General features: G+C 37.7%; 1 protein-coding gene and 1 long non-coding RNA gene across 4 annotated transcripts; one reads left to right on the top strand and one right to left on the bottom strand.

Moving 5' to 3' along the window:
- Positions 1–7: 7 nt before the first annotated feature.
- On the bottom strand, positions 8–13,575 carry LOC143421108 (uncharacterized). Its single transcript, XR_013100865.1, has 4 exons — positions 12,598–13,575; positions 5,686–5,770; positions 4,588–4,739; positions 8–2,657 (listed from the first exon to the last, which is right to left on the bottom strand). It is a non-coding gene; the product is annotated as an uncharacterized LOC143421108 (long non-coding RNA).
- LOC101471375 (B-cell receptor CD22) lies at positions 1,120–25,526 on the top strand. Of its 3 annotated transcripts, XM_076890147.1 has the most exons (15): positions 1,120–1,162; positions 1,252–1,295; positions 1,689–1,765; positions 2,012–2,353; positions 2,509–2,820; positions 4,108–4,422; positions 4,594–4,902; positions 9,057–9,320; positions 10,316–10,579; positions 20,801–21,064; positions 21,547–21,810; positions 22,048–22,356; positions 23,239–23,320; positions 23,740–23,833; positions 23,949–25,526. In XM_076890147.1, exons 3-15 carry the CDS (start codon positions 1,720–1,722, stop codon positions 24,378–24,380), a joined length of 3,297 nt encoding a protein of 1,098 aa, XP_076746262.1. In that variant the 5' UTR covers positions 1,120–1,162; positions 1,252–1,295; positions 1,689–1,719; the 3' UTR covers positions 24,381–25,526. The 3 variants fall into 3 exon arrangements, with proteins under 3 accessions (XP_076746262.1, XP_076746264.1, XP_076746263.1); XM_076890149.1 differs by lacking the exon at positions 21,547–21,810; XM_076890148.1 differs by lacking the exon at positions 1,120–1,162 and having other exon boundaries at positions 1,213–1,295.
- Positions 25,527–25,531: the final 5 nt, after the last annotated feature.

Here is a 25,531-nt window from a genome sequence, read left to right as displayed (position 1 = left end):
AAAAATGTATATATCATTCAACAAGTTACTATATTTAATAATGCAACCCCATAGTGTGAGTTTTCATATGAACTACATCATAACATGCATGTTAAACAAAGTCCATGATTACTCAGAACACAGGATCATTGTACACACACCTGAGTCTGCCTTAAAGAAGCTCAGGCAGCAGCAAAATACCAACATTTCCAATACAGTTTACTTTTCGTACATCAGAGTTTCTTGCTTTAATTTTTGTTTGTCTTAAATTCCTTTTAGTGCGTAAGGTTTCCATCCTTACTGTCAAGGTCCTGAGTCTGGTGATTCAGTGTTTATGTTTTTGATTATTAATATTCTTTATTTCAGTTAGTTTGTGGTTATACTTTAATGATTTTTAGATCTTATGTTTTGCACCGTGCCTCTTGAGTGTTACATGTGAATTTACAGCCTCTGGTGTGTGACTGTGGGTGGTGATTTAGAAAGACATTTTTTAGTATGCATACTAAATCATTTGTTTTCTGAGCATAGATTACTTATTCTATACTAATCTATCCAGAAAGTCACAGGATCAAGACCAGCACGGTGAAAGATTGGAAGCCAAAGCTTAACACAGGTAGTACACCGCACATACAACATGAAATGAAAACGCTCCTGCTCAGAGACAGGACAAACTAACCCCTGAAAACACTCCCACCTAGTGTCAACTTGTGTAACTGCCAAAGATGAAAAACATTAAATTCAATTTCTGTAGGCTTTGATAGAAAATTTAATTTATCTGTGCACGTGACAGGTGAACACACCTATATTCATTAATAAGTAATATTGTACATATTATTTATTAATGAAATTTACACAACATCAGTCTTACTGTTACTGTTTTTAACTTTCAGTTTCTTGTTTAGAAAATAGAAACATTAATCTACTTTATTCCTTCAGCCAAATAATGAACATTATTACTAAGTGAATAGAAATGTTTACAGCACATTCAGTGGTGCAAGACGTGTTGTGGAGATCGTGGTCAGAAAAGAAGGTGGTACTGTTAACAGCCACTTCTTGTAAAAGCATCTATCTAATATTCACACTCATACTTTTGTGTTATTTCCTCTTTTTACATCGCTTCCTGAACAGTTCTTAAAAAACCTCACATATGTGGAAATGACTTCTCTATGAAGCTCGTAAGAATGTAAGTTTTTATATCTTAAATATGGAAGAAATATCAAAGTTTTATGCAAAGCTAACATTTCTATCATCCTTTGATTCACTGTGATTTAGATTAAACATCATATTTGTCGAGGAAAAAGTTCCACAGGGAAAAGGTGAAGGATTTTCTTTTTCTCTCGTCTATCATGTTTATGAACATAACTATTTGAAATAAGAGCTCTACGCTGGTATCTTAGCAGATTTTTTGAGGATGAATAATTATCCTCGTAGTGACAGTAGTTACATGCGAGCGCTGGGCTTTGCAAAATTACCATTACTGTCATTGTCACATATTTCAAAGATAATAATGAGCCCTGTTACTGAGTGAAAAATATGTGCTGTATCACACTGTTATCTTGAGCTAACGCACTAAAAATATTCTCAAACATCATTTGAGAGTTTTAACAGAATACATAAAAAAATAATTTACTTCACTTTTCACCATAACAGCTTGTCACTGGTAATGTTTAACAAATAATCATGTAAATTGTTTCATGTGCAAACTTCAGACTCCTTTAAACTTCACTTTTTTGTAACAAGATGGCTGGAACTCTGACTTTTCTTCTCATTAGTTCTCTGCTGCAGGGTGAGTGAAAGAAAATCAGCATCATGTAAAGATTATTATTTAACATGAAACATCTACTAAACTACAAAGGGTGTCCATTTATTAGATATTTAACAGTAAAAATATTTAGCATTTGTACCTGAATTAAACACTGAAGTCCTAGCAGCAGTGATAACTCTGGATAAAGGCTACAATAATTAAAACTGTACTGTTGCTGTAAATTACTGTTTGCATTTATTTTTTACAATTCATTGTGTTGTGTTTCAGGTGCACTGTGCGAAACGTTCAACGTCAAAATGCCACAGAATATAAATGTTTTGAGAGGATCCTGTGTGACCATCCCCTGCTCCTTTGATGTTGAGAGCAAATTTGAAAATAACTTAGATGATTCATGTAAAGCATATTGGAGTAATTCAACTTCATTTACCAGTGAAAATGCAAAACTAAAGCCAACTAAAGAAATGACAGGACACTTAAAAAAGAAAGACTGCACCACAACTTTCAATAATGCAAGTCTTCTTCAAAGTACTAAATATTACTTCAGACTGGAGTGTGATAAACCACTGATATACACTTTTACACAAGCTGGTGTAGACATTTCATTCATAGGTAAGTTTTTATATCCATATAAAGACAATTCATATGAATAAATGACACGAGTCAAGCTGCTTTGACTTCATTGTGAATTCACTGGATTTTACACAGAATATAAAAACCTGAAATTAATTACTGCTCATTTCTTTATTGACTGATCTTTTTGCCAGATGATCCTCCCTCACCGACTCTGACTCCATCCACAGTGGAGGTGGAGGAGGGAGCCTCTGTGAGTCTGACGTGCTCTGCTCCAGCTCCATGTTGGTCTCATCCTCCAGCTCTGACATGGAGCCCTAACCTGGGTCAGAGTCAGGAGACACTGCAGGAGAATCAGGACAAAACTAAAGTCAGGACCTCTGTTATGAATTTCACTGCTTCTCACCTCCATCATGGAAATAAAATCTCCTGCACTGCTGTCTACCAGAAACAAGATGGTAGCCCTGATGTCACTGCTGAAGCAAGTTTAACTCCTGATATTTCAAGTAAGTTTATTTGTCCTCTACTATAAATAATGTCACTGCTATTGACTTACTTTTCTTGGCTTTGTTCAAATTAGACATAAAACAGCTAGTAACGTAATGATTTTAGTTATTCTGCAATCATGACTTCTCTGGGATTTGCAAAACATAATGGAAGACTTAAGCTCCTAAATGTTGATAAATATACAAACTTCTCCTTTCAATCAATCAATCAATCAATCAATCAATCAATCAAGCAATCAATCTTTATTTATAAAGCACTTTTCATACAAAAAATGTAGCACAAAGTGCTTTACATAGTTAAAAGTAGCCCCCCCCCCCCCCCCCCCCCCACACACACACACACACACACACACACACACACACGAACACTTAAAGAGTAAAAATTGGGCTGGGTTCGCACAAATTGATTTCGTTGATGTATGATTGTCTTAATGATTAAAGTCAACTGCAGGTCTTCCTTTCTGAGAATATATGACCTAAAATATCCAGTAAAACATACAATTTCCAAGCAATATTGTTTACTTCTGTAGGAACTCTCTAATACTGGCTTAGAATAAAGCAATTCTACATGTAATGAGTCACATTTGACAATTTTTTAAAGTTTAAACTACAATTTTTATTTTTTGTCATATTAACATGTGGGTTTTTTTTAAAAAAAAATAATTTATTAGTTATTTCACTTTACGCATGCATTTGTATACATTTTTAATTTCACTCTGGTGCTCAAACTGGAAAGTATTTGCAGAGCAGTTTTACTTTTGTCACTTGGCTTTATGGTATGTAGTGGCACGTTCCATTAACAATTCAGTCAGAGTGCAAAAGAAGCTGGTATGTCTGTCTTTCATAATATTAAAGTGAACAAATTACCTTTCAATTTCATTAATATTCCTACTTTATTGATTACATGCCCTGACTATTATCCAAATAGAATTCTACTCGTATGATTGAATGGGGACACTGTGTAGTGTGTGGAGTTTGCATATTCTTCCTGTCTGATTGGGTTCTGTCAGGGCACTCTGGCTTCCTCCCACAGTTCAGAGATGTGCACAGGGTTTGGTTAACTAGTGATTGTTAGCTGCCCGGACTTGAGTATATGAGTGTCTCTATATGTTAGTTCAGTAACAGATTAGCGACTGGTCCAGGGTGTATCCTGCCTCCTGCCACATGCCAACTGGGACATGCTCCAGCTCCCTAGCGACCTTCAACTGGAGAAGCAGAAAAAATGGAATCGACTGTAGTACAATATACCAATTATTGTAACGAAATTAAAAGCATTATCTTTTTCAGGTGGAACGTGGGGGATCACAGTGCCACAGAATATAAATGTCGTGAGTGGAACCTGTGTGATCATCCCCTGCTTCTTTGACGTAAAGAAGAGCTATAAAAACATGTTAGATCATACATGTGAAGCATATTGGGACAATGGAGCTGCAAAACTGCTTGCAACTAAAGAAATGACACGAGACTTAACAAAGAAAGACTGCACCACAACTTTCAATAATGCAAGTCTTCTTCAAAGAAGTAAATACTACTTCAGACTGGAGTGTAATAATACACTGATATATACTTTTAAACAAGCTGGTGTAGATATTTCATTCATAGGTAAGTTTTTATATCCATATAAAGACAATTCATGTGAATAAATGACACGAGTCAAGCTGCTTTGACTTTGACATTGTGAATTCACTGGATTTTACACAGCAAAAAAACCCCTGAAATTAATTACTGCTCATTTCTTTATTGACTGATGAAAATATTTCTTCCCACCACAAGATCCTCCTTCACCGACTCTGACTCCATCCGCAGTGGAGGTGGAGGAGGGAGCCTCTGTGAGTCTGACGTGCTCTGCTCCAGCTCCATGTTGGTCTCATCCTCCAGCTCTGACATGGAGCCCTAACCTGGGTCAGAGTCAGGAGACACTGCAGGAGAATCAGGACAAAACTAAAGTCAGGACCTCTGTTATGAATTTCACTGCTTCTCACATCCATCATGGAAATAAAATCTCCTGCACTGCTGTCTACCAGAAACAAGATGGTAGCCCTGATGTCACTGCTGAAACAAGTTTACATCCTGATATTTCATGTGAGTTTATTTTTCTCTTCTCAAATGAAATAAATAGTAATAACGTTTAAATAGTGGTAGTAATGTATTTAGTAATAAATACAGTTATCTAGATCTGTTATTTATTCTCTCTAAGAGTAAAACTACATTTAGTCAGTCACATTTGACAGTTGCTTTTCACTTTACAGTTTTCAGTTTCAGAGTTTCACTTACTATATATAGTATCATGTATTTTCCCCAAGTTATGATATTTGTTTTGTGAATACACAACCAGTAAAACAGAATTATTAAAAAAACAAAATTCAGATAACTGTTATGTGATGTGAGAATGAGGCCCCAGTTCCAGACTCAGGCCACAGATAGTAAATAAAAAATCAACCTTTGTTCAGGTGTAGCAGAAAAATCCAGATGGTAGCCAATAATGTCTTTGAATGCAAACCAGGACAAATGTGAGTGAGAAAATGAATATTCAACAGTTCAATGCAACAAAGAAATGTGGGTAGATAGAGGCAATAAATACACACTCATTAAATATGGATGATGAACACAACTGGGTAAAGTGGGACTGTAGCTCAGGGGAGGTGAGGTTGGTTGGCTTTAGCTCAGGAGGGGTGGCTGGGGTGGGTGTAGCTCAGGGCTGTGCAGAGATGTTTAAAGGGGCGGTGCTCAAAGTTAAAAAGGGGCACATAGAACCAGGCTGAAGCCACACCCACCAACCATCAGGAATCTAATATGGAACATCATCATACTATATCACTGTCATCAGGTGGGGACAGTGCAAAGCAAACTTAGCCCATGTTTTACCTGATGGGTACAATGTTGTTGTTGAGGGGTTGCTGCTGCTCCTGCTGCTGATAGTACTGGAGGGCAGGGCTGTGCTGATCTGAGACTGTAAAAAGTCCATATGAGAAATGGTTGCTGATTAAACAAGTGTTATGAAATAATAATGAAATGCAAAGATTGGTGACAGCGCTTGGAACCACAAGGCAATAAAACTGTGAGAAATAAACTAGGCTCTGCCTGTGAATCACTCTTTGCCTCTCTTCCATCTCCTCATCTCATCTATCACTCTCCACTTGCTGTCCATCTGACAACAAGGCACACTTTGCTATTGCACTAATCTTTTATTTAATTATCCACACTTAACAACTCTTGTACCTCTATAATAAAGTAATAATAGAAAATGTTATAGAACCAAAACATTGTGCTTATTATTATTTTTATATTTGAATACCTTTGCAGTGGAACAGCTGGTACATGTGTTATTGATACCTGTGCTCTTTTTAATAACTGGTGAGAGATCCACTGCCTCACACAACTCCTTTTAACACTGTTTCCTCCTCATGTCCTTACAGGGCATGTCTGGACAATATCACATCATGAGTTATAATTTAAAAAATCTATACTCATAAAAAACCTTCTCAGAATACTGTATATACTATGGCCACAAGTTTGTATCATGGTGCTGATCCAGAATAATTCCCTCATTATTTATTCCTAGTGCTATAATAATAAAGTGATGGATATAAACAAATTAAGTAATAAACATGAAATAATGTATTTATGAGGATTCAATTTGTTTGACTGTACACTCTAATAAGCTTTCTGCCTGCACAAATGTTTAAACTGTAAAGATACAATAATTTTGTAAAATCAGCATTTTGTCATATTTGAAATATAAATCTAATATATTTTGTTTCTTAATGTATTTTCTTTAATAACATAGGGTGTGTTTTTTAAAAATCATAATTATAATAATCCATAATTATTTGGATATGTGTGTTAGATTCTGTTCAGTGAAATATAAGCCCTCCAGGAAGGCAGGAAAAGCCCTGTAACTTACTTTAAAACTAAATTTGTTCCCTGAAACGGTGGGCAGAGCTACAGACCCTTACCCAGTTAGCTGGCAGCTAATGACCAGCACTACTTGTGCAGTTAATAAAAGGACAGGTAATGTTTGTCGCGCTGTTTCACACACAGCACGCTCATCTGTTTCAATTTGTCAGTTGTCACAAGACAACTTACCAACATATAATAATAAGGTTCATCTGTGTGCTATAGACTATGTGTATGCTGTGAACGCATACTAAGTGTACGATGTACACCTAACTGGTTTTTGTTGCATCAGTCTGCGTCTCCCATTTAATTTGCTTCTTCTACAGCTCTGTATATGGTAAGCCATTTCTGCCAAATATTGCGAGTTTTCTAACACGTCTGGTTAAGAAATGGCGTAAGAAATGCAGTTTAACGCCATGGGGAAGGCCCTGCATAGTTTCAAGTAAACAGCGTTTTAAACGCCTTCACAGCTGACACTGAACACCGGAAAAAACAGTTTTTAATCTGTCTTTGAATGTCATTTTTTGCTGAGTGGCGTTCAAAGGCAGGTAAAAGTGTGTTTTTTTTCTCCCGTTCAGAAACGGCGTTTAAGACGCCACTTCCTGGTGTAAAATACGGTATTCTGTCAGGTCAACGCAATTAAACAGTGTTTTTTACGGCATTTCTTAATCAGACGTGTTAGAAAACTCGCGTAGAAAACTCGTGGCTGAAATGGCTTGTCATATGGGCACCGCTCAAACAGCAAAAAATGTGCGTCCTGCCTCAAAAAACATCCTACCCAATGTTTCTGCGCAGACGCGCCGCATGCATAAAACACACATAAAACAATTGCCTCAAGAAAAGGGCATTTGGGACACCCATCAGGAAAGGGGCAGGTGCTCAAGCCGCCCCTCGCACGTGCCCGGTGTAGCTCAGAAGGTAGAGCAGGTTATCTACTATTTGGAAGGTTGGCATGCAGAGTGGAGCCAATTTGCACACCAAATATCCTCGGGTAACGATATTTAGATAAGCTGTTATCCGATGAACAAAACACTTTCGATATTATTTTAATTAGAAAACACTTAAACATAAATTAGGTGAATGGATGAGGCATGTTGTATGAAGCGGTTTAAGTTGAGTAGAATAGTGGTATGTAAGAACCAGGGCATTTATCATTGCCATGGCGACCAAACTCTAAATAAGACACAGAGAAAAAGAAGTATCAAAAAAGTCCACCATCTGGCTGGAGCCTTTCTATGTGGTGTTTCTCTTCCCACCCACAGACGGACGGGTAGGTTTACTGGAGATTCTAAAATTGCCCACAGGACAGAATCACTGTCTGTGTCAGTGTACACTGCCTCTCACCCAGTGGCATTTGGGCTAGGCTCCAACCCCCCTGGAAGATGATGAATGGGTAGTTTTTGACACTCAGTAAAAAGAAGTATAAAGTTGGTGAAGTGACTGTAAGTTGCATTGTTCAGTCAGTCAATATAAAGACAAAGAAAAATCATTTTTATTGGATCGACAGACGGATTGGGGCTGCAGCTGCAGTAATGCGGACGCTGCACCGGTCCGTCGTGGTGAAGAGGGAGCTGAGTGTAAAAGCGAAGCTCTCAATTTACCGGTCCATCTACGTCCCTACCCTCACCTATGGCCACGAGCTGTGGGTAGTGACCGAAAGAACGAGATCGCGGATACAAGCGGCGGAAATGAGCTTCCTCCGAAGGGTGGCTGGCCTCTCCCTTAGAGATAGGGTGAGAAGTTCGGCCATCCGGGAGGGGCTCAGAGTAGAGCAGCTGCTGCTCCACATCGAAAGGAGTCAGCTGAGGTGGTTCGGGCATCTGACAAGGATGCCCCCTGGACGCCTCCTGGGTGAGGTGTTCCAGGCATGTCCCACCGGGAGGAGGCCCCGGGGCAGACCCAGGACACGCTGGAGAGATTATATCTCTCGGCTGGCCTGGGAACGCCTTGGTGTTCCCCCGGATAAGCTGGAGGAGGTGGCTGGGGAGAGGGAGGTCTGGGCCTCTTTGCTTAGGCTGCTGCCCCCGCGACCCGGCCCCGGATAAAGCGGATGAAGATGGATGGATGGATGGATTTTTATTGGATACATCAGTATTTAGAAAGAAAGGGCCAAAGCAACTTCTTACTATCACTCTACAAATTTTCTTGATAAAAGAAAAAATGAGTAAATTGGTGCGGTTTGCTCCCTTCTCTCCTGTTTGGTGTTAGATGTGTATGAGTTATTAATTTAATGGGAAAAAATAGATACTGAAGGCATTGTACCCAATTTATAAACACTACTTCTGCAAAAAAAACTGTCTTAACATTTTAGTTTGTATGTTTTATTCCTTAACTTTCAGATTCACCTAAAAACATCACAGTTTCAGTCAGTCCTTCTGGTCCAGTACCAGAGAACAGCAATGTGAGTCTGACCTGCAGCACTAATGCCAACCCAGCAGTGAGGAACTACACCTGGTACAGAGCTGATGGAGACCAGGAGACATTTATCGGAACAGGAACCAGTTTAAACATTAAAGTCTTCAGAGACAGACGGTCATTTTTCTGCAAGGCTGAAAATAAGATTGGAATTGGACGTTCCAGCAGCATTCAAATAGATGTTCAGTGTAAATATCATATTTCACATCTGCTTTACATAGATAGATAGATTAGATAGAACTTTATTAATCCCTCGGGTGGGTTCCTCTGGGAAATTCGATTTCCAAAAAAGTACAGCACCGACAGAAGTTACAGAGTTGCAGAATATTATATATATATATATATATATATATATATATATATATATATATATATATATATATATATATATATATATATATACACACACACACACACACACACACACATATATATAAATACAGAGACAATATAAATAAAATATACGAAGGGGATAAATAGAATAAATAGGAATAAAAAATAAAAATACAAGTGAATTGCACATTTCAAGTATATAAAAATACAAGTGAATTGCACATTTCAAGTATAATATCATCAGTATAACCCAGCATCAAGGATTCAGACCATTAGAACTGGAATTTACACACTGAGCTTTTTGAATAGTCATCAAATAAAAAAACCAATGCATTTTTGCACAAAAAAGTATCAGCATTCCTAAACTGTTGTTTCAATATACAAAAGTCTTTGCTTGTCTGGTCACACACATATAACTAAAAGTGACATCTGATATGATGTCAGCCAGCTCTTTGTAGCTATAATAGTTTCAACTCTTCTGGGAAGACTTTCCACCAGGTTTAGAAGAAGTGTTTATGACCATGCCAGCTGTAACAGGGCAAGAGGCGGGGCACACGCTGGACAGATCACCAGTCTGTCGCAGTGCCAACACAGAAAGACAGACAACCATGCAGACTAACATTCACACCTATGAGCAATTTGGAATGGCCAATCAATCAAACTCCTCTAACTGTATGTCTTTGGACTGTGAGAGGAAGCCAGAGTACACAGAGAGAACCAACACAGACACAGGGAGAACTTGCAAAGTCACTGTTAAAATACAAATAAACGACTTAATGATAGGTAGTGTAATACCCAACATACAGTGCAGTACACCACTAATCTGTATGTTTTATTCCTTAATTTTCAGATTCACCTAAAAACATTACAGTTTCAGTCAGTCCTTCTGGTCCAGTACCAGAGAACAGCAATGTGAGTCTGACCTGCAGCAGTAATGCCAACCCAGCAGTGAGGAACTACACCTGGTACAGAGCTGATGGAGACCAGGAGACATTTATCGGAACAGGAACCAGTTTAAACATTAAAGTCTCCAGAGACAGACGGTCATTTTTCTGCAAGGCTGAAAATGAGATTGGAGTTGGACGTTCCAGCAGCATTCAAATAGATGTTCAGTGTAAATATCACATTTCACATCTGCTTTACATATCATCAGTATAACCCAGCATCAAGGATTCAGACCATTAGAACTGAAATTTACATGCTGAGCTTTTGGAATAGTCTAGAAATAAAAAACCAATGCATTTTTACAGAAAAAAGTAAAAGCATACACACAGCATTTCCAAAAGTCTTTGCCCCTCTGCCCACCCACTTATAACTAGAATGACATTTGATTCTCAATTTTAAAAAGGTTACCGTAGTTTTTTGGACTATAAGATGCACCGGTATATACGGTGCACTGTCAACAAACGTGTCTGTTTTCATGAATAAGGCACACTGAATTATAAGGCGCATTAAGCAAAACAACACGGTCAGATAAGTCAAACTTTACTCAACTCATTCTTCCTGCTTCCTCCACTTCTGTACCATTGATTAATTAATGTTGAATTCTCTTGCAGCTGCTCTATTCCCATGTTGTTGCAGTATATTAATGAGTAACCTCGTATTGTGGATGGATTCTCTCAGTTGTTCTCCTGACTAAAGTTTGGTCTGTTTACAGTATCCTGTCATGCGATTGCATTTCTCCCTAACCTTTGGGAACCCTCACATTAACTTTTATCGAGTGGAACAAAGTTAGCATTCATCCCCCAGCTTCACTGCATTTATGTTATGCTAACATAGCTGTGTTGCTAGCAATCACATAGCACATCATTATATAGTCCAACTTCAGTAACACTACAAAAGTCACTGCGGTTGAGTGTTCTGTCTTCATTTATGTTGGAAGTGATGGCAGAGCTGTACGTTTTAATTTTTTCAGAAATCTTTCAGTCAGAACATGGTAATATCATCTTTAGGTGGAAACTAGCAAGCTAACTTCTTGCTAACTTCTAACTGCATTAAATGTAATAAATTCTGTTTTCATGGATGGCTGGATGTTAAACTTAATTGTTACACCTGGTAAAACAGAAACACTGATAATTTTATTAAAGACAAAAGAATTTAGACCGTTTATAACTCTCAATGATGTTGCAGTGTTCTTCAACTTTGGGATCTGAAGCAGACGGAGTTCTGGACCCAGATTACTCCGCTAGGCTCCTAACTACAGTAGCTGTGATGCTCTAACAGTCCATCAAGCGGTGCAGCTTCGTAGCTTAGCAAAGTCATACAAAAACATTTTTTGACAGATTTTTGAGCGCCGTGTACCACATAAAATCTGTTCGAGGTCAGTAAGCACAACCAGAATTCATACATAAGGCGCATTGTCAATTTCTGAGAAAAATAAAGGATTTTAAGTGCGCCTTATATGCGGAAAATATGGAGTATGATATAGGGTTGCCAACCCCCTGAAAAATAAATAAGGGACACCTCGTGGCCAGGGCCGGGCAACCCAGTTCACCCTTCCCAGTGTGGTGAATTTTGTAGCTCTTTTTTTTGTGTGTGAAATTATTTTTTAACCATTTGAGTTGAATTTGATTTAAGCAGATGCATATTCTTTGTGATATGACCATATGGGAAACAAATGATCATTTAGCCATTTATTTTTAGCTCAAAATGACAACATTAACACAGTAAAACAGGTCTCTTTCTTAAACAGAAGCCTGTCATGCTTAACTTTTGAGAATATAAGTAAATCTTTCTTTAAAAGAACTCTGTCCTGCTTAACTTAAAATTATATAAATTAATAGAAAACAATAGAACGAAAAATATTCTTGTAACAGTGCACATATAGTGCATTTAGTACAATCGGCTTCAGTTGAGGTATTATTTCAGCTTTTCTAATGCTAATCAGCTGCTCCTGTTTGTAAACCCACTTGTTCCCATGATTACGCATCATAACTCATCATCATTATTCATCTATGTATTACTTTTATGTATTAGTGATCTATTTGTTGTAATCATCTATCCTTGCAGTTGTTTATTACACAAAATAAATTATATTATCTTCTGGCCACATAGCGCTGATATTCACTGCACATGCCCATATTAACCTTAACCAGAGGGTTTAAAAAAAAACACAAACCAGTGTTTACATACCATATATGCTTCTGCCGTGGCCTGGTGGACAAGAAATTGGTTAAGGGTTCCCCGAGCTTTCACGCCCCTCATGTTCTTCATGTGCCCACCATTAGAAGCATGCCTATGGAAAAAGTGCGCCGGCACACAGTGCAGTGCGCTTTAAAGGTGTTATCGTGCACTTTTCCAGCCAGGTGTTTTCCTTTCCCATTCCTCCCTGTACTTTTGCAGCCTTTTCCCCCCCTCGTTCTCTGAGGGGAACAAACATTGCTGCTCTAATGCTGGGCTCACACTGTGCGATTTTTGGCCCATTTTGAGCCGATTTTTGAGTGATCGGCCCGATTTTGGCCTTCATCGTGCATCGTGTAGTATACGTGGGGTAACCAGAAGCGATTAACACCTAACGACCAGCTCCCGATCATCAATCGCTCGTGAGGGTGTCAACACAGCCGCTCACGCGCAAACACGTAAACGTCGGTGAAAAAGATGGAGCAGCACGGCTGTGCAGCCTGTGATCTGGACACAAGCGATGGAGGCACAACTTGTAGAACTTTGGAAAGCTCATCCGAGCTTTTTCGATGTGGCATCACAAAATTATCACGACCACAACAACCGTGAAAATAGTTGGATTTACATTGCTGCTCAATCACAGCTGCCTGATCAATGTTTTTCATTAGCAATTTAGCAAAGTTGATGGTGGTGGTGTGTCTGTGTGAGTGAAAGACAGAGAGGGGGAGCGACAGATTTTCTGTTATAACCTTCATTTTATGGAGGCACAGTGTGAGCACTCAGGTCGCATCAGAGCATCGGGCGGTATAGTGTGAGACCCTGCATCGTGACCTACCAACTTCTAACCCCTGTGAGTCAATCGTGCAGTTTGAGCAGGAGCTGAATAACGTGACTGAAAAAAATCGCACAGTGTCTGCCCAGCTTTAGATGTACTGTCGTCCGAGACTTGCACCACAGTGTCGACGTTTGTTTCCCTGTTGGCCATTGTCACTACCCGATCCGTACCGGAAACCCGATCGGTACCCCGCATGCGCGAAAGGTGTCTACTTCCGGTCGAAGCATTTTACGATAGTTACAGGTCAGAGTATCTGTTAAGATGTTAAGAATAACAAGTATCTCTTAACATGTTTCCGATAATGAAACATTTAATATAATGTAGACAAAAATAAAAAAATTAAAAGATAGTGACAGATCGGGACTCCCGATCCTTACTGCGCATGTGCAGTCAGACCGTAGAAATCGGGTCTACCCGATCCGTACCGCGCATGTGCAGGGGTTTTCTTCTTCTTCTGTTCGTTTAATGGCAGTGTACTCCCCAGTGTACGAGGATACCGCCACCTGCTGACTGAGCGAATGAACCCTATTGTAAACTGAATTAGCGTCATTACAAACGTGTGTTAAATTTGATTTAGTGATAATCGAGTGTGTTTATGCTTGTCTGTGTGGAGAGGATTGTTGGAAAAGTGATGATAATGTCCGCTATCACTGTCAATTGCCAGTAAACACTTCATCTGGCTGCTGAATCTTCACGTGACATATTATAAAGTCTGTATTATTAACTCTGTCATTAGGCACCATTCTTCTTATTTTACGGCGCTGTTGTTCAATCGGGGAACGCTTTCTGTTGAGGAGAAAAGCAAAAATTTGTTGCGGATACGGATTATTCATTGTTTAAATGTCCTGGTAGTCGAAAAGGAGGCAGAGCTGCTGAGAAATGCTAGGAGCTAACTGGGCGCTAACCGTATCTTTTTTTTTTTATTTATTTATTTATTTTTTTTTTTTCAAAATATTAAACTTTATTAAGAAACAGTATACAGAACATGTATACAATCAGAACAAAATTAACATATGCCAGGGGGTGTAATACAAAGAATTACAAACATTCAAATAATTTGTAATTACTACAAATAGTAATAGTTTTCATAGCCTTTTTGTTAAGTGATCCACTAATCAATTTTATGTAACATAAAACATCATTATAGTAGTTTTTAAAATCAGGTTTTTTGTTACTGTATTTGCATTTGTGAAAATAAAATTTAGCTAAGATGACTAATAAGTTTATTATAAAGTAAACATCTTCTTTTTTTTGCCTTCGAAAGAAACAAAATACAACATTTTCCCATTTCACAGTAAAGTCATTATAGAGATGTCCAGCAATGAATCTACTGAAGTCTTTCCAAAATGTTCTAGCGAATGAACAGATCCAGAAGAGGTGTTGCACAGTCTCAGGATGGCTTCCACAAAATCCACAGTTCACATTTATGTCCCTTTTGAACTTCGTCATGTAATGATTAGCAGGATAAAATTTATGCAATATTTTAAATGAGACTTCCTTCACTTTATTCGTTACCAGATACTTGTTAGGAATTGTCCATACTCTTTTCCAGTTAATGTCACTGACAAAGGAATTCCAATAAGAGACCACATGTGGGATAGTTAGAGATTCTGTCTGGAACAAAGCACGAATATTCTTATTACTTTTACTGTGGTTTGTTAGACAGATTCTTCCTATGTGTGAATCTAAAGGGTTGGGGAGAGAAACAGATGATATGCAAGGTTGAATACCTTTAAAAAGCATTATAATACCCGTAGGTATTGCATCAAATAATATGGCATATTCTTTGGGTGTGGCTGGAAATTTATAGGTGTTTAAAAATTCTGAGTAGGACATGAGCTGCCCATTAGGATTAAACAGCTGATTCACTAAAACAATCCGTTTCTCAACCCACCTAGAAAAAAATAATGATTTATTTTTATACACTATGTTCCTATTATTCCAAATTGAATACGTATGGGGTGTAAAGTTGTGTTTATATATAAGGGACCAAGCTAATAGAACTTGTTTGTGAAACATCGAGAGCTTTTCTGGAAGCTTATCTATATTATAATCACAACCTAAGATAAAACTTAGACCACCAAACTTAGAGAAAATGTAGTGAGGAATAAAATTCCAAATGGATACCGGATTTTTAAGAAAATGTTTAGCCCAATTAATCTTAAATGTATTGTTTAGAGTAGTAAAATCCAAAACATTGAGACCACCGTGTTCATAGTCATTCATCAATACACTTTTTCTGATGTAATGTGTCCGGTTTTTCCAAAGGAAGTTGAAGAGCATTCGGTCAATATCCTTACAAGTTTTGCCGTCCACATGCAGAGAAATTGCTGCATAAGTCAGTCGAGACAGACCTTCTGCTTTTGAGAGCAATACCCTTCCTCTTATACTTAAATCTCTCTGCAACCATTGATTTAATTTGGTTTGAGATTTTTTAATAATTGGGGGGAAATTTAGTAAAATTCTGTCTTTTGGATCTTTGCAGATAATCAGACCTAAATATGTTGCTTCATTTTTAACTGTTATATTACAAATACTCTGAACATTACACTCTTTGACAGGTAATAACTGACATTTATTTAAGTTTAGGACCAATCCAGACCCTTTTGAGAAATCCTCTATTACACGTAAAGCAATTGGCACTTGGCTGGCATTTTTAAGAAAAATTGTGGTATCATCTGCCAATTGACTGATGACAATCTCTCTGTCTGCTATGTTTATACCCTTCACAGGGCTATTCGAAATATGAGAGGCAAGAATTTGGGTGCAAAGTAAAAAAAGATAAGGGCTAATCGGGCAACCTTGGCGTACACCTCGATTAAGACTAAAACGAGAAGTGGTGCCATTTTTCATTCTAATAGAACTATTAGCATTGGAATACAGAGTTTTGATAGCTCTGCAGAAGATATCACCAAAACCAAATTTCTGAAGTGTAAGAAATATAAATTCATGCTCAATTGAGTCAAAGGCTTTATAGAAGTCCAGGAGAAGGATAAATGAGTCATCAGATATTAATGCTGAGTAGTCCAGAATATCCAAGACGAGTCTAATATTATTGGAGATGTGTCTGTTTGTCATAAAACCAGACTGTGTCTCGTCTACAATATCGTCCAAAAAATATTTAATTCTTCTAGCTAGCAATAGAGCTAATGTTTTATAATCATTATTTAGGAGGCTTATTGGTCTCCAGTTGTCTATAAAAAGTAGGTCCTTCTTAGGTTTGGGAATTAAAGTAATAAGTCCCTGAGTAAGGCTGGGAGGAAGAGTGCCCCTTTCAATACTTTCATTATAAACCTGCAACAAAAAGGGTGCAAGCTGACAAGAAAATGATTTATAGAATTCAGCCACCAGCCCATCTGTGCCCGGAGATTTGTTGTTTTTAAGAAATTCAATAGATGTCAATATCTCTTTTTCAGTAATTGGACTGTCACAAAAAAGCCTATCAGCACTTTTAATCATTTTAACATTGTTTACAGAGTCAATAAATTGGGTAGCGACCTTTGCGTTATAATTGGATTCATACAACTTTGAGTAGAAATTACAACAAAATTGAGAGATAATTTTTGCATCATCACTGACCGTACCATTTATATTCAATTTATGAATAGTATTGGTTTTAGATCTATGTTTTTCTAAGCGGAAAAAATAAGCAGAATTCTGCTCTCCCTCCTCTATCCACCTTTTTCTTGAACGAACGAAAGCTCCTTCAGCTTTCTGGCGGTAAATCTCATCCAGTTTAGATTGAAAGGACCTAAGATGTAATCTATCCTCTTCCGAGACCTCGTCTGGTGGGAGTTGATATATTGCGGAAATTTGAACAATTAGATTTTCTTCTTCTGCTGCCCTTGACTTAGCTATTTTTGCCCCATACTGTCTCAACATTTTACTTGTCTCAAATTTAAAAATTTCCCAGTTTGTGCTATAGGAATTCTCAATATTAGCCTTGTGTATAAAGTGTTTTAACAGTCGTGTAATTTCAGATTTTACAATTGTATGGCTCAGAAGCGAGCTATTTAATTTCCAATAGGAGGATCTATTAATTGCAATAGTAGGAAAGAGTTGCAGATTAATATATATTGCTCTATGATCCGTAAGTGGAGTTGTAAGGATATTGACCGTAACACTGTCCTTTGATAGACTACTTGATATTAACCAGAAATCAATACGTGATTTCCTTGAACCAGAACGGTTACTCCAGGTAAAAGATATATCATCAGGAAATTTGTCTCTCCAAATATCAGTTACATTAAATTTATCCATAAATGTTTCCAATCTCAAATTATTCCTAAAATGTTGTGCTGGTGGCCATCTGTCTATAGTGTCATTTAGTGAAACATTAAAATCTCCTCCAATTATTAAGTTTGAACTGGGATATTTAGAGAGCCAAAAACTAATCCTTGTATCTAAAGAGTCAATTAAATTATCATTTTCAGGTTTGGTATTATAGCCATATAAATTGACAATTATGAAAATGGAGTGATTGTATTCTACTATCAGACAAATATAATGACCCAAAGAGTCACAATCTGAATGTAGAACAATACCTTCGAAGCTACCTTTGAGAGTTGTGACCCCAGCTGACCTCTCTGTGCCATGCGAATACCAAACATCGTTACCCCACTGAGACTTCCAGAAGTTCACATCAGCAGATACAGAATGGCTTTCTTGGAAAAAACAAAAATGACTTTTATATTTCTTAGCAAACAAAAATAAGGCTTTACGTTTACAGATCTGTCTCAACCCCCTGGCATTTAGGGAAACAATAGAAAATGACAATTAAGAAAACAAAAAATAAATAGCTAGAAATTTAAAGAACCAATATTGTGTGCTTAACAAAAAATAAACCTCACTAAGGGACCGAGCATTGCAAGGATGAAAATAACTCGGCAGAAATACACGAAATATTTTTTAGGATACAACTCTGGTGCTGAAACTTAAAGTGTCCTCACACTATAAATGAGGCATAGACTTAATGATCCAAAACGCCAGAAGGATCAATGAAAAACAGCCAACCAAGTCCAAGCAACTGTGCAACATTGTAGGGTCTTTTCCATTCCTTAGCTTCCCCCATATTCACCTCTCATTCTGAAGACGGGAAAACTTCTGTCCCATTAACAAAACCCCGGCATCCGACGTAATAGGCCTTTTTATTTTCTCTGCGAGCCTTCTCGATAATGGGCCACAACTTGCTCCGGCGCTCCCTCTCTTCTCTGGAAAGGTCCTCAGCAAACTTCAAGTCCCGGTTTTCCTTTAAGAATGGAGATGTCTTAGCTGCTTTCCACAGGCTATCTCTGGTTCTGCGGGAGATGAACTGGATGATAATAGGTCTGGGACTGGTGTTGTTTGGGCGTTTGGAGCCGACCCGATGTACGGTGTCAATGGTGTCATAAAGTTGGTTTTTACATTCAGGCAATGTAGCCTGACAAATCTCAACAGCAACCTTCCATGTATCCTCCTGTTGTTCTTCTTTGACACCAAACAGCCTGAGGTTCCACCGTCTGGAATATCGCTCGAGATCTGTGATTCTTTGCTGGTTTTTATCCATACGCTCTTCCTCTTTGGAGATTTTCTGCTCCAATGTGCCCACTCTGCATTTGACATCTTTTATCTCTTCGCATGCAAAGTCCACAGTTTTTCTGATCCCGTCAATCTGTAGTGCAAGGTTATCCATTCTTTCGTTTATTAGTTTTGATAGAGTTTCAACAATATCCACGCTATCTCCCTTTGAGTGCATCGCTTTCTTTGGCGCCGGAGACTGGCTGGGTGAGACGGGTAGAGGTGGAAACTTGTCCATTACGTCCTCAGTTATTGGGAGAGGTAGTGAAAGAGCCGTATAGTCATGGCAGTTGTCAAGCAGTGGGTTCACCGACCCGGTTGTTTGGCTAGCATTAGCCTTTAGCAGTAGCTTCGTCTTGGAGCTAGACGAGGGTCTTTTATTGTCACGCTGTGACATTTTATCTCTTAATTGATCAAAATCAGTCCTTTTCTGGCTTAAATACCGTAAAAGCTTCTAAGGTCTGAGTTGACACAGTGTTGCTACCGTATTATAAGGTTACATTTGCTAAGCTCGGCAGTAAGCGTGTACTTACTCGGCCATCTTGGAACGCCCTCGGGCGCTAACCGTATCATTCAAATGTATTGAATGTCACAATGTTGGCAAAGAGAGGAAGTGACGTAAGATTTGCGCATGCGGGGTACCGATCAGGTTTCCGGTACAGATCGGGTAGTGACAGCCATGCTTGTTGTTGTGGTCATCTGTTGTCTTCCGGTATTTTCTCCGCAAGCGACCTTTCCTCGACCAATGAGATGAGCGGTAATCTGAATTGTCATACTCGAATTGTCATAAGTGTGCTGTCAGCTCATTGGTCACAAAGCAGGAGAGGGGCCAAGAATTATGTTTTCAAACAAAGCGTTAATTCCATTAACATTTATAGACTACTTTTAATTCTCACTGTATTACGGGACAAAGTGCGTCCCTTATTAGCTCAATACGGGACGTGTACTTTTGTTTCGAAATGCGGGACGATTCCGTTTTTTAAGGGACGGTTGGCAACCCTAAACTGCGTTAAATTTAATAAATTCTGTTTTCATGGATGTCTGGATGTTAAACTTAATTGTTACACCTGGTAAAACAGAAACACTGATAATTTTATTAAAGACAAAAGAATTTAGACCGTTTATAACTCTCAATGATGTTGCAGTGTTCTTCAACTTAGGGACCTGAAGCAGACGGAGTTCTGGACCCAGATTACTCCGCTAGGCTCCTAACTACAGTAGCTGTGATGCTCTAACAGTCCATCAAGCGGTGCAGCTTCGTAGCTTAGCAAAGTCGTACAAAAACATTTTTGACAGATTTTTTCAGCGCCGTGTACCACATAAAATCTGTTCGAGGTCAGTAAGCACAACCAGAATTCATACATAAGGCGCATTGTCAATTTCTGAGAAAAATAAAGGATTTTAAGTGCGCCTTATATGCGGAAAATATGGTGTATGATATGATGTAGGCCGACTATTTGTAGCTATAATAATTTCAACTCTTCTGAGAAGACTTTCCACCAGGTTTAGAAGTGTGTTTATAACTATCACAGCCGTAACAGGGCATGAGCAGCACACCCTGGACAGATTGCCCATCTGTCACAGCGCCACACAGAGAAACAGACAACCATTCAGACTAACATTCACACCTATGAGCAATTTAGAATGGCCAATCAATCTAACCCCTCTAAATGTATGTCTTTGGACTGTGAGAGGAAGCCAGAGTACACAGGGAAAACATGCAAAGTCACTGTTAAAATACACACATACGACTTAATGATAGGTAGTGTAATACCCAACATACATTGCATCACTAATTTTCATGTTTCAATACTTAATTTTCAGATTCACCTAAAAACATTACAGTTTCAGTCAGTCCTTCTGGTCCAGTACCAGAGAACAGCAATGTGAGTCTGACCTGCAGCAGTAATGCCAACCCAGCAGTGAGGAACTACACCTGGTACAGAGTTGATGGAGACCAGGAGACGTTTATTGGTACAGGAACCAGTTTAAACATTAAAGTCTCCAGAGACAGACGGTCATTTTTCTGCAAGGCTGAAAATGAGATTGGAGTTGGACGTTCCAGCAGCATTCAAATAGATGTTCAGTGTAAATATCACATTTCACATCTGCTTTACATATCATCAGTATAACCCAGCATCAAAGAGTCAGATCATTAGAACAGAGTTTTATATACCATGTTTTTCCAATACTCAACAAATAGAAACAGTGTATTTTTTTAAATTAAAAAGTACAGCATTCTTAAACTGTTGTTTTAGTACATAAATCAGACTTCGTGAAATACACGTTAATATCCATCCACGAGTGATTGTGTTATTGCTTTTTTTTGGATTCAACTAAAATACCACAGTTTTTGTCTGATCAAAATTATCTTAAATAGTTCTTTAGTGTATGCGCAACACTAAACTAACACTTTATCTTCAGAAGACTTAGGCAGTGGGCTAAAATAAGGTGCAAGCATTCTTAAGATGTCATCTTTTTAAATAAATTTATAAGGCTTTATGACAGGTAGTGTAATACCCAATGTACAATACACAACTAATTTTCATTTTTTAATACTCGTTCTTTAGATTCACCTAAAAACATCACAGTTTCAGTCAGTCCTTCTGGTCCAGTACCAGAGAACAGCAATGTGAGTCTAATATGCAGCACTAATGCCAACCCAGCAGTGAGGAACTACACCTGGTACAGAGCTGATGGAGACCAGGAGACTTTAATTGGAACAGGAACCAGTTTAAACATTCAAGTCTTCAGAAACAGACGGACATTTTTCTGCAAGGCTGAAAATAAGCTCGGAGTTGAACGTTCTAATGTGACTCAGCTTGAGATTCATTGTATGTATCTCAAAATTTAATTATACTATTTTTGTTAGAAATTGTAACAACACATGAGTGTTTTCCATTTTTCTGACATTTTTGGTTATCTCCAGATCAGTTTGAGACATGACCATCTTTACACACAGCATTTTACCGGTCACTTTGTCAGTTCATTTTTTTTAGTAATTTTTGCAAATATTTTTCAATCATCAAGGTTGTTTTTTACTGACTCCTCTCACTTTCTTTCAATGACAGTTCTTCCACAGATCCTGTTTTCATCAGATTGTGTTAAAACTGCAAGTCAAGTTAACTGTTCCTGTGACACTGACGGAAACCCTTCCCCTGCTGTACAGTGGTATTTGAATGGAGAACCTGTCAATCAGTCTGGTGGATTTGAAATATTCAGTGAGACTCTAAACATCACAGTTCACAGGAGCTCCTTCATTCTGAGTCAACCACATGTGAAGCATTTTTCCACCCTGCTCTGCCGTAGCTTCAACTCTCTGGGATCTGCCAGTCAACAATTTTGTATGAGCAAGTTTAAAAGCTCTGCAGAACCTCAAGGTTTGTATTTGGTGCAACTGTAAATACTCTTGTTTAACCCACATACATGATGCAGTGGAGATCAAGGAGATTTGATACCTTAGTCACTGATATCCTGTGCTCTACAAAGCCAGTTAAGAGATATTATCAAGATTTTACCCTAAATGTTAGTATTCATTTACAATAAATTTACTGTCAATAACTTTAGGAATTCCACTAATCCACACAAGCAGTTAGGGATGGGTTAATCCAGCTACAGTCGACTCACTACCAGTTTCATAAAATATGTAATGTTTTGCAGTACATTTATATCATTGGTATTGTGCTAACACACTCCTGAATGTTCAGGACCAGCAAACTGCCACAAACATCTGCTTTTATAAACATGTTCACGCTTGCTGATGGTCATTAAATGAAGTTTAATAATCCAGTGCTTGATTATCAGCATCTGGCTGCTACCTATTCTTGTGATTCCTATGGAAGCAGTAACACACCGCTTCTGAAATTTGGATTAGTTTTTGTTCAGTAATGACACAGTATACCATGTTATGTTTTGTAGTTCAGCTGAGGCTGTATATATGTAATTTTAAGACCTGGTAAAGAGCAGGTGATTTTCAAAAACAAAATCCAATATTTAAAACCTTGGAATTTGAAATAAGTTTGTTTTACCACATAATTTTTGAGTAATATGGCTAATTAACCCTCTGGGCTCTATGGTGGCCAGTTTTGGCCACGAACAAGCTGAAAGGGTAGTAATCTTGAACAAACCCAGGGGGTTTAAAAAACAAAACACATTATGTATGTCATGCATACAATTAAAAATTAAGTAGGGTGATTTTTTATGTATTTATTAATTTTTTTACATGGTATATTTTTATATTTATTTTTGTTTTGTTTTTTTAGGTTCAGTTCTGTATCCAGTGATCGTCTCCACTCTTGTAGTGTTACTATTAGTACTAATGTGTGTTCTGCTGTTTGTTATCAGGTATGTACACAATTTGGTACTTAAAATTGTTCAAACTACCCACAGCATTTACTATTTACTAAGTTGTATTTGGCCTGATTTTCTGTGATCTTTAACTGAATACTGATACTGTGCAACTACTGTGTATATTTGGGCTTGATCCATCAGAAAACATACTCAACATTGGTAACACTACTGACTAACTTTAACATCAGTCTGAGCTGTTTATTGGACAGTTCATGTCTAAAAACACTGACATTATATGTTTTCATTTTCAAGACCTCTGTATGTTAACATTCAGATTAGTTTTCACATAGCAAGCTGTAATACACCACTATATATCATCATGAGTTTATCCTGTGAACTAAAAAGTGAGCAGTGAAAAACTGCAGTGTATGATTTGTAAAAATATATATTTGATATTTTACTTTATTTTTCAGGACTCAGACGAATCACTGTAAGCCGAAAGTTGGGTTAATAGATGAAAACAACACAGTTGCGATGATTCAGCCTCCGACTGAAGAAGGAAATGAGGTACTTTAACTTTATTTTTAAGGTTTTTTTAAAGGTGTGATACTTTTACATTTACACAAGAATGAATAGATGATCTTCACCGGAATGTTCACTGAAATTTACTATGCAATTTTAGGCACCAAACACAACAGAAGAGAGCATTTATGCAAATGCTGAAAGGTTGAGAGAGGCAGGCATTGTTGACCCTAAAGTAGTTGCTGAGCCAAGTAGCACCAACTTGCCAAGCGCTGAGCCAGTGGGTGCAAGAGGAAGCAAAAACTCTGAGAACAAAGGCGACAAGTGTGAAGCAATTTACTCTAGTGTGAACTGGAAGACCAAGAGCAAGAAAAAGAAGGAAGAAACCTCTGTGGACTTGAATTCACCTGGTAGCTATTATCTGGAGGAGGAGAAGTGCATTGTGGAGGGAATTAACAGAAATTTTGTGAGCAATGCACTAGAGATGGGAGGCCTGTATGATGAAGTGGGGGGTAAGAATGTGAAAAAGGAAGTGGACTGTGAATATGCCCAGGTAAAATTTAAAGACAAGACTGAAAAGAAAAAGAAGTAAACTTCTGTTTTGTTGAGCTTACTGCTAAAAACATAGCTGTCCAGCATTATCCTATCTTAAATAACATTTAAGATAGGATTAGAAATACAATTACATAACCTTTAATGATTAGCCTTTGAATAGTTACCAAGAAATATTTTTTGTTGTGTAAATATACCATTGCTTAACTGGCTCTCATATGTACCAGTGCACAGCCATCTTCTTTTGTGTGCGTTTATTATTGAATCTGGCACAATATCTCTGTTTGAAGACACTGCTTCAAACAGTAAAATATTAGGTTAAAGCTCAGGAGCCAACTTATAACTCCTTAGTGACTATGCCTGTCACTGCAAATTTCAGACCTTTGTTTAGGAACCTGTGCTAGACCCACTGATTTGTAGTTCCACGGAATATCATTTGTTGGTAAAAGAGCAAAAAGACCAGACTTTTTGTTAATAAGGTGTTTTTTTTAATTAAAAATTTTGTATGTCATGTGATGACATTGTGTCATCATTCTGTCTCAAAATAAAAAGTCTGAGACATAATAAACAAAATTATATATCATAAACCATGAGGAGAAGCGCGAGGATCAGCAGACACTTTGACATGAAACTGTAGAAAAGACAGAATTGTCACTCACAGTAGCTGTGGTATTGTGTACAGAAGTAAAATTTGTTTGTATATTTACAAAATATTAGTGTGTTTACAGTGTTTTGATGTTATAAGACAGCCAGAAATATATCGCTCATAAAAATATTATGAGCGATAATTAAACACAACATAATCACAATTGCTTTTATTTTGGCAAACATTTTCAAAAATGAAGTACAGCTGTGAGATTTGTCTTTTATGAATATGTAGTTTCATTTTCTTTTATGGGTAGCTATTCATTTACATACAAAGTAGCTATTGGGTGACCCACTGGTAGCATATGCATAAAAGTGTATCTATCTAGTTGGTTTTGTTCTTTTTGTATGCTCCATATTAACATCCTTTTGGCAAGCTTAACATAATTCCACTGGCTAGCTGCATATTATATTGTATTATTGATTTAGGGTTCACTTCAATTATCATTTAGGGCCTAAATCCTTACAGCATGTTAGATGCATCTAACCTTTGAGGCCATGCTTTAAAATTGAATGTACAACAAATATTAAAAAACTTTCATCTTC

The sequence above is a fragment of the Maylandia zebra genome, linkage group LG11 (assembly GCF_041146795.1).
Source record: "Maylandia zebra isolate NMK-2024a linkage group LG11, Mzebra_GT3a, whole genome shotgun sequence".
In the NCBI taxonomy this organism is placed as follows: Eukaryota; Metazoa; Chordata; class Actinopteri; order Cichliformes; family Cichlidae; genus Maylandia; species Maylandia zebra.
The sequence above is the reverse complement of the archived record's forward strand: the minus strand, read 5'-3'. Positions and strand labels throughout refer to the sequence as shown.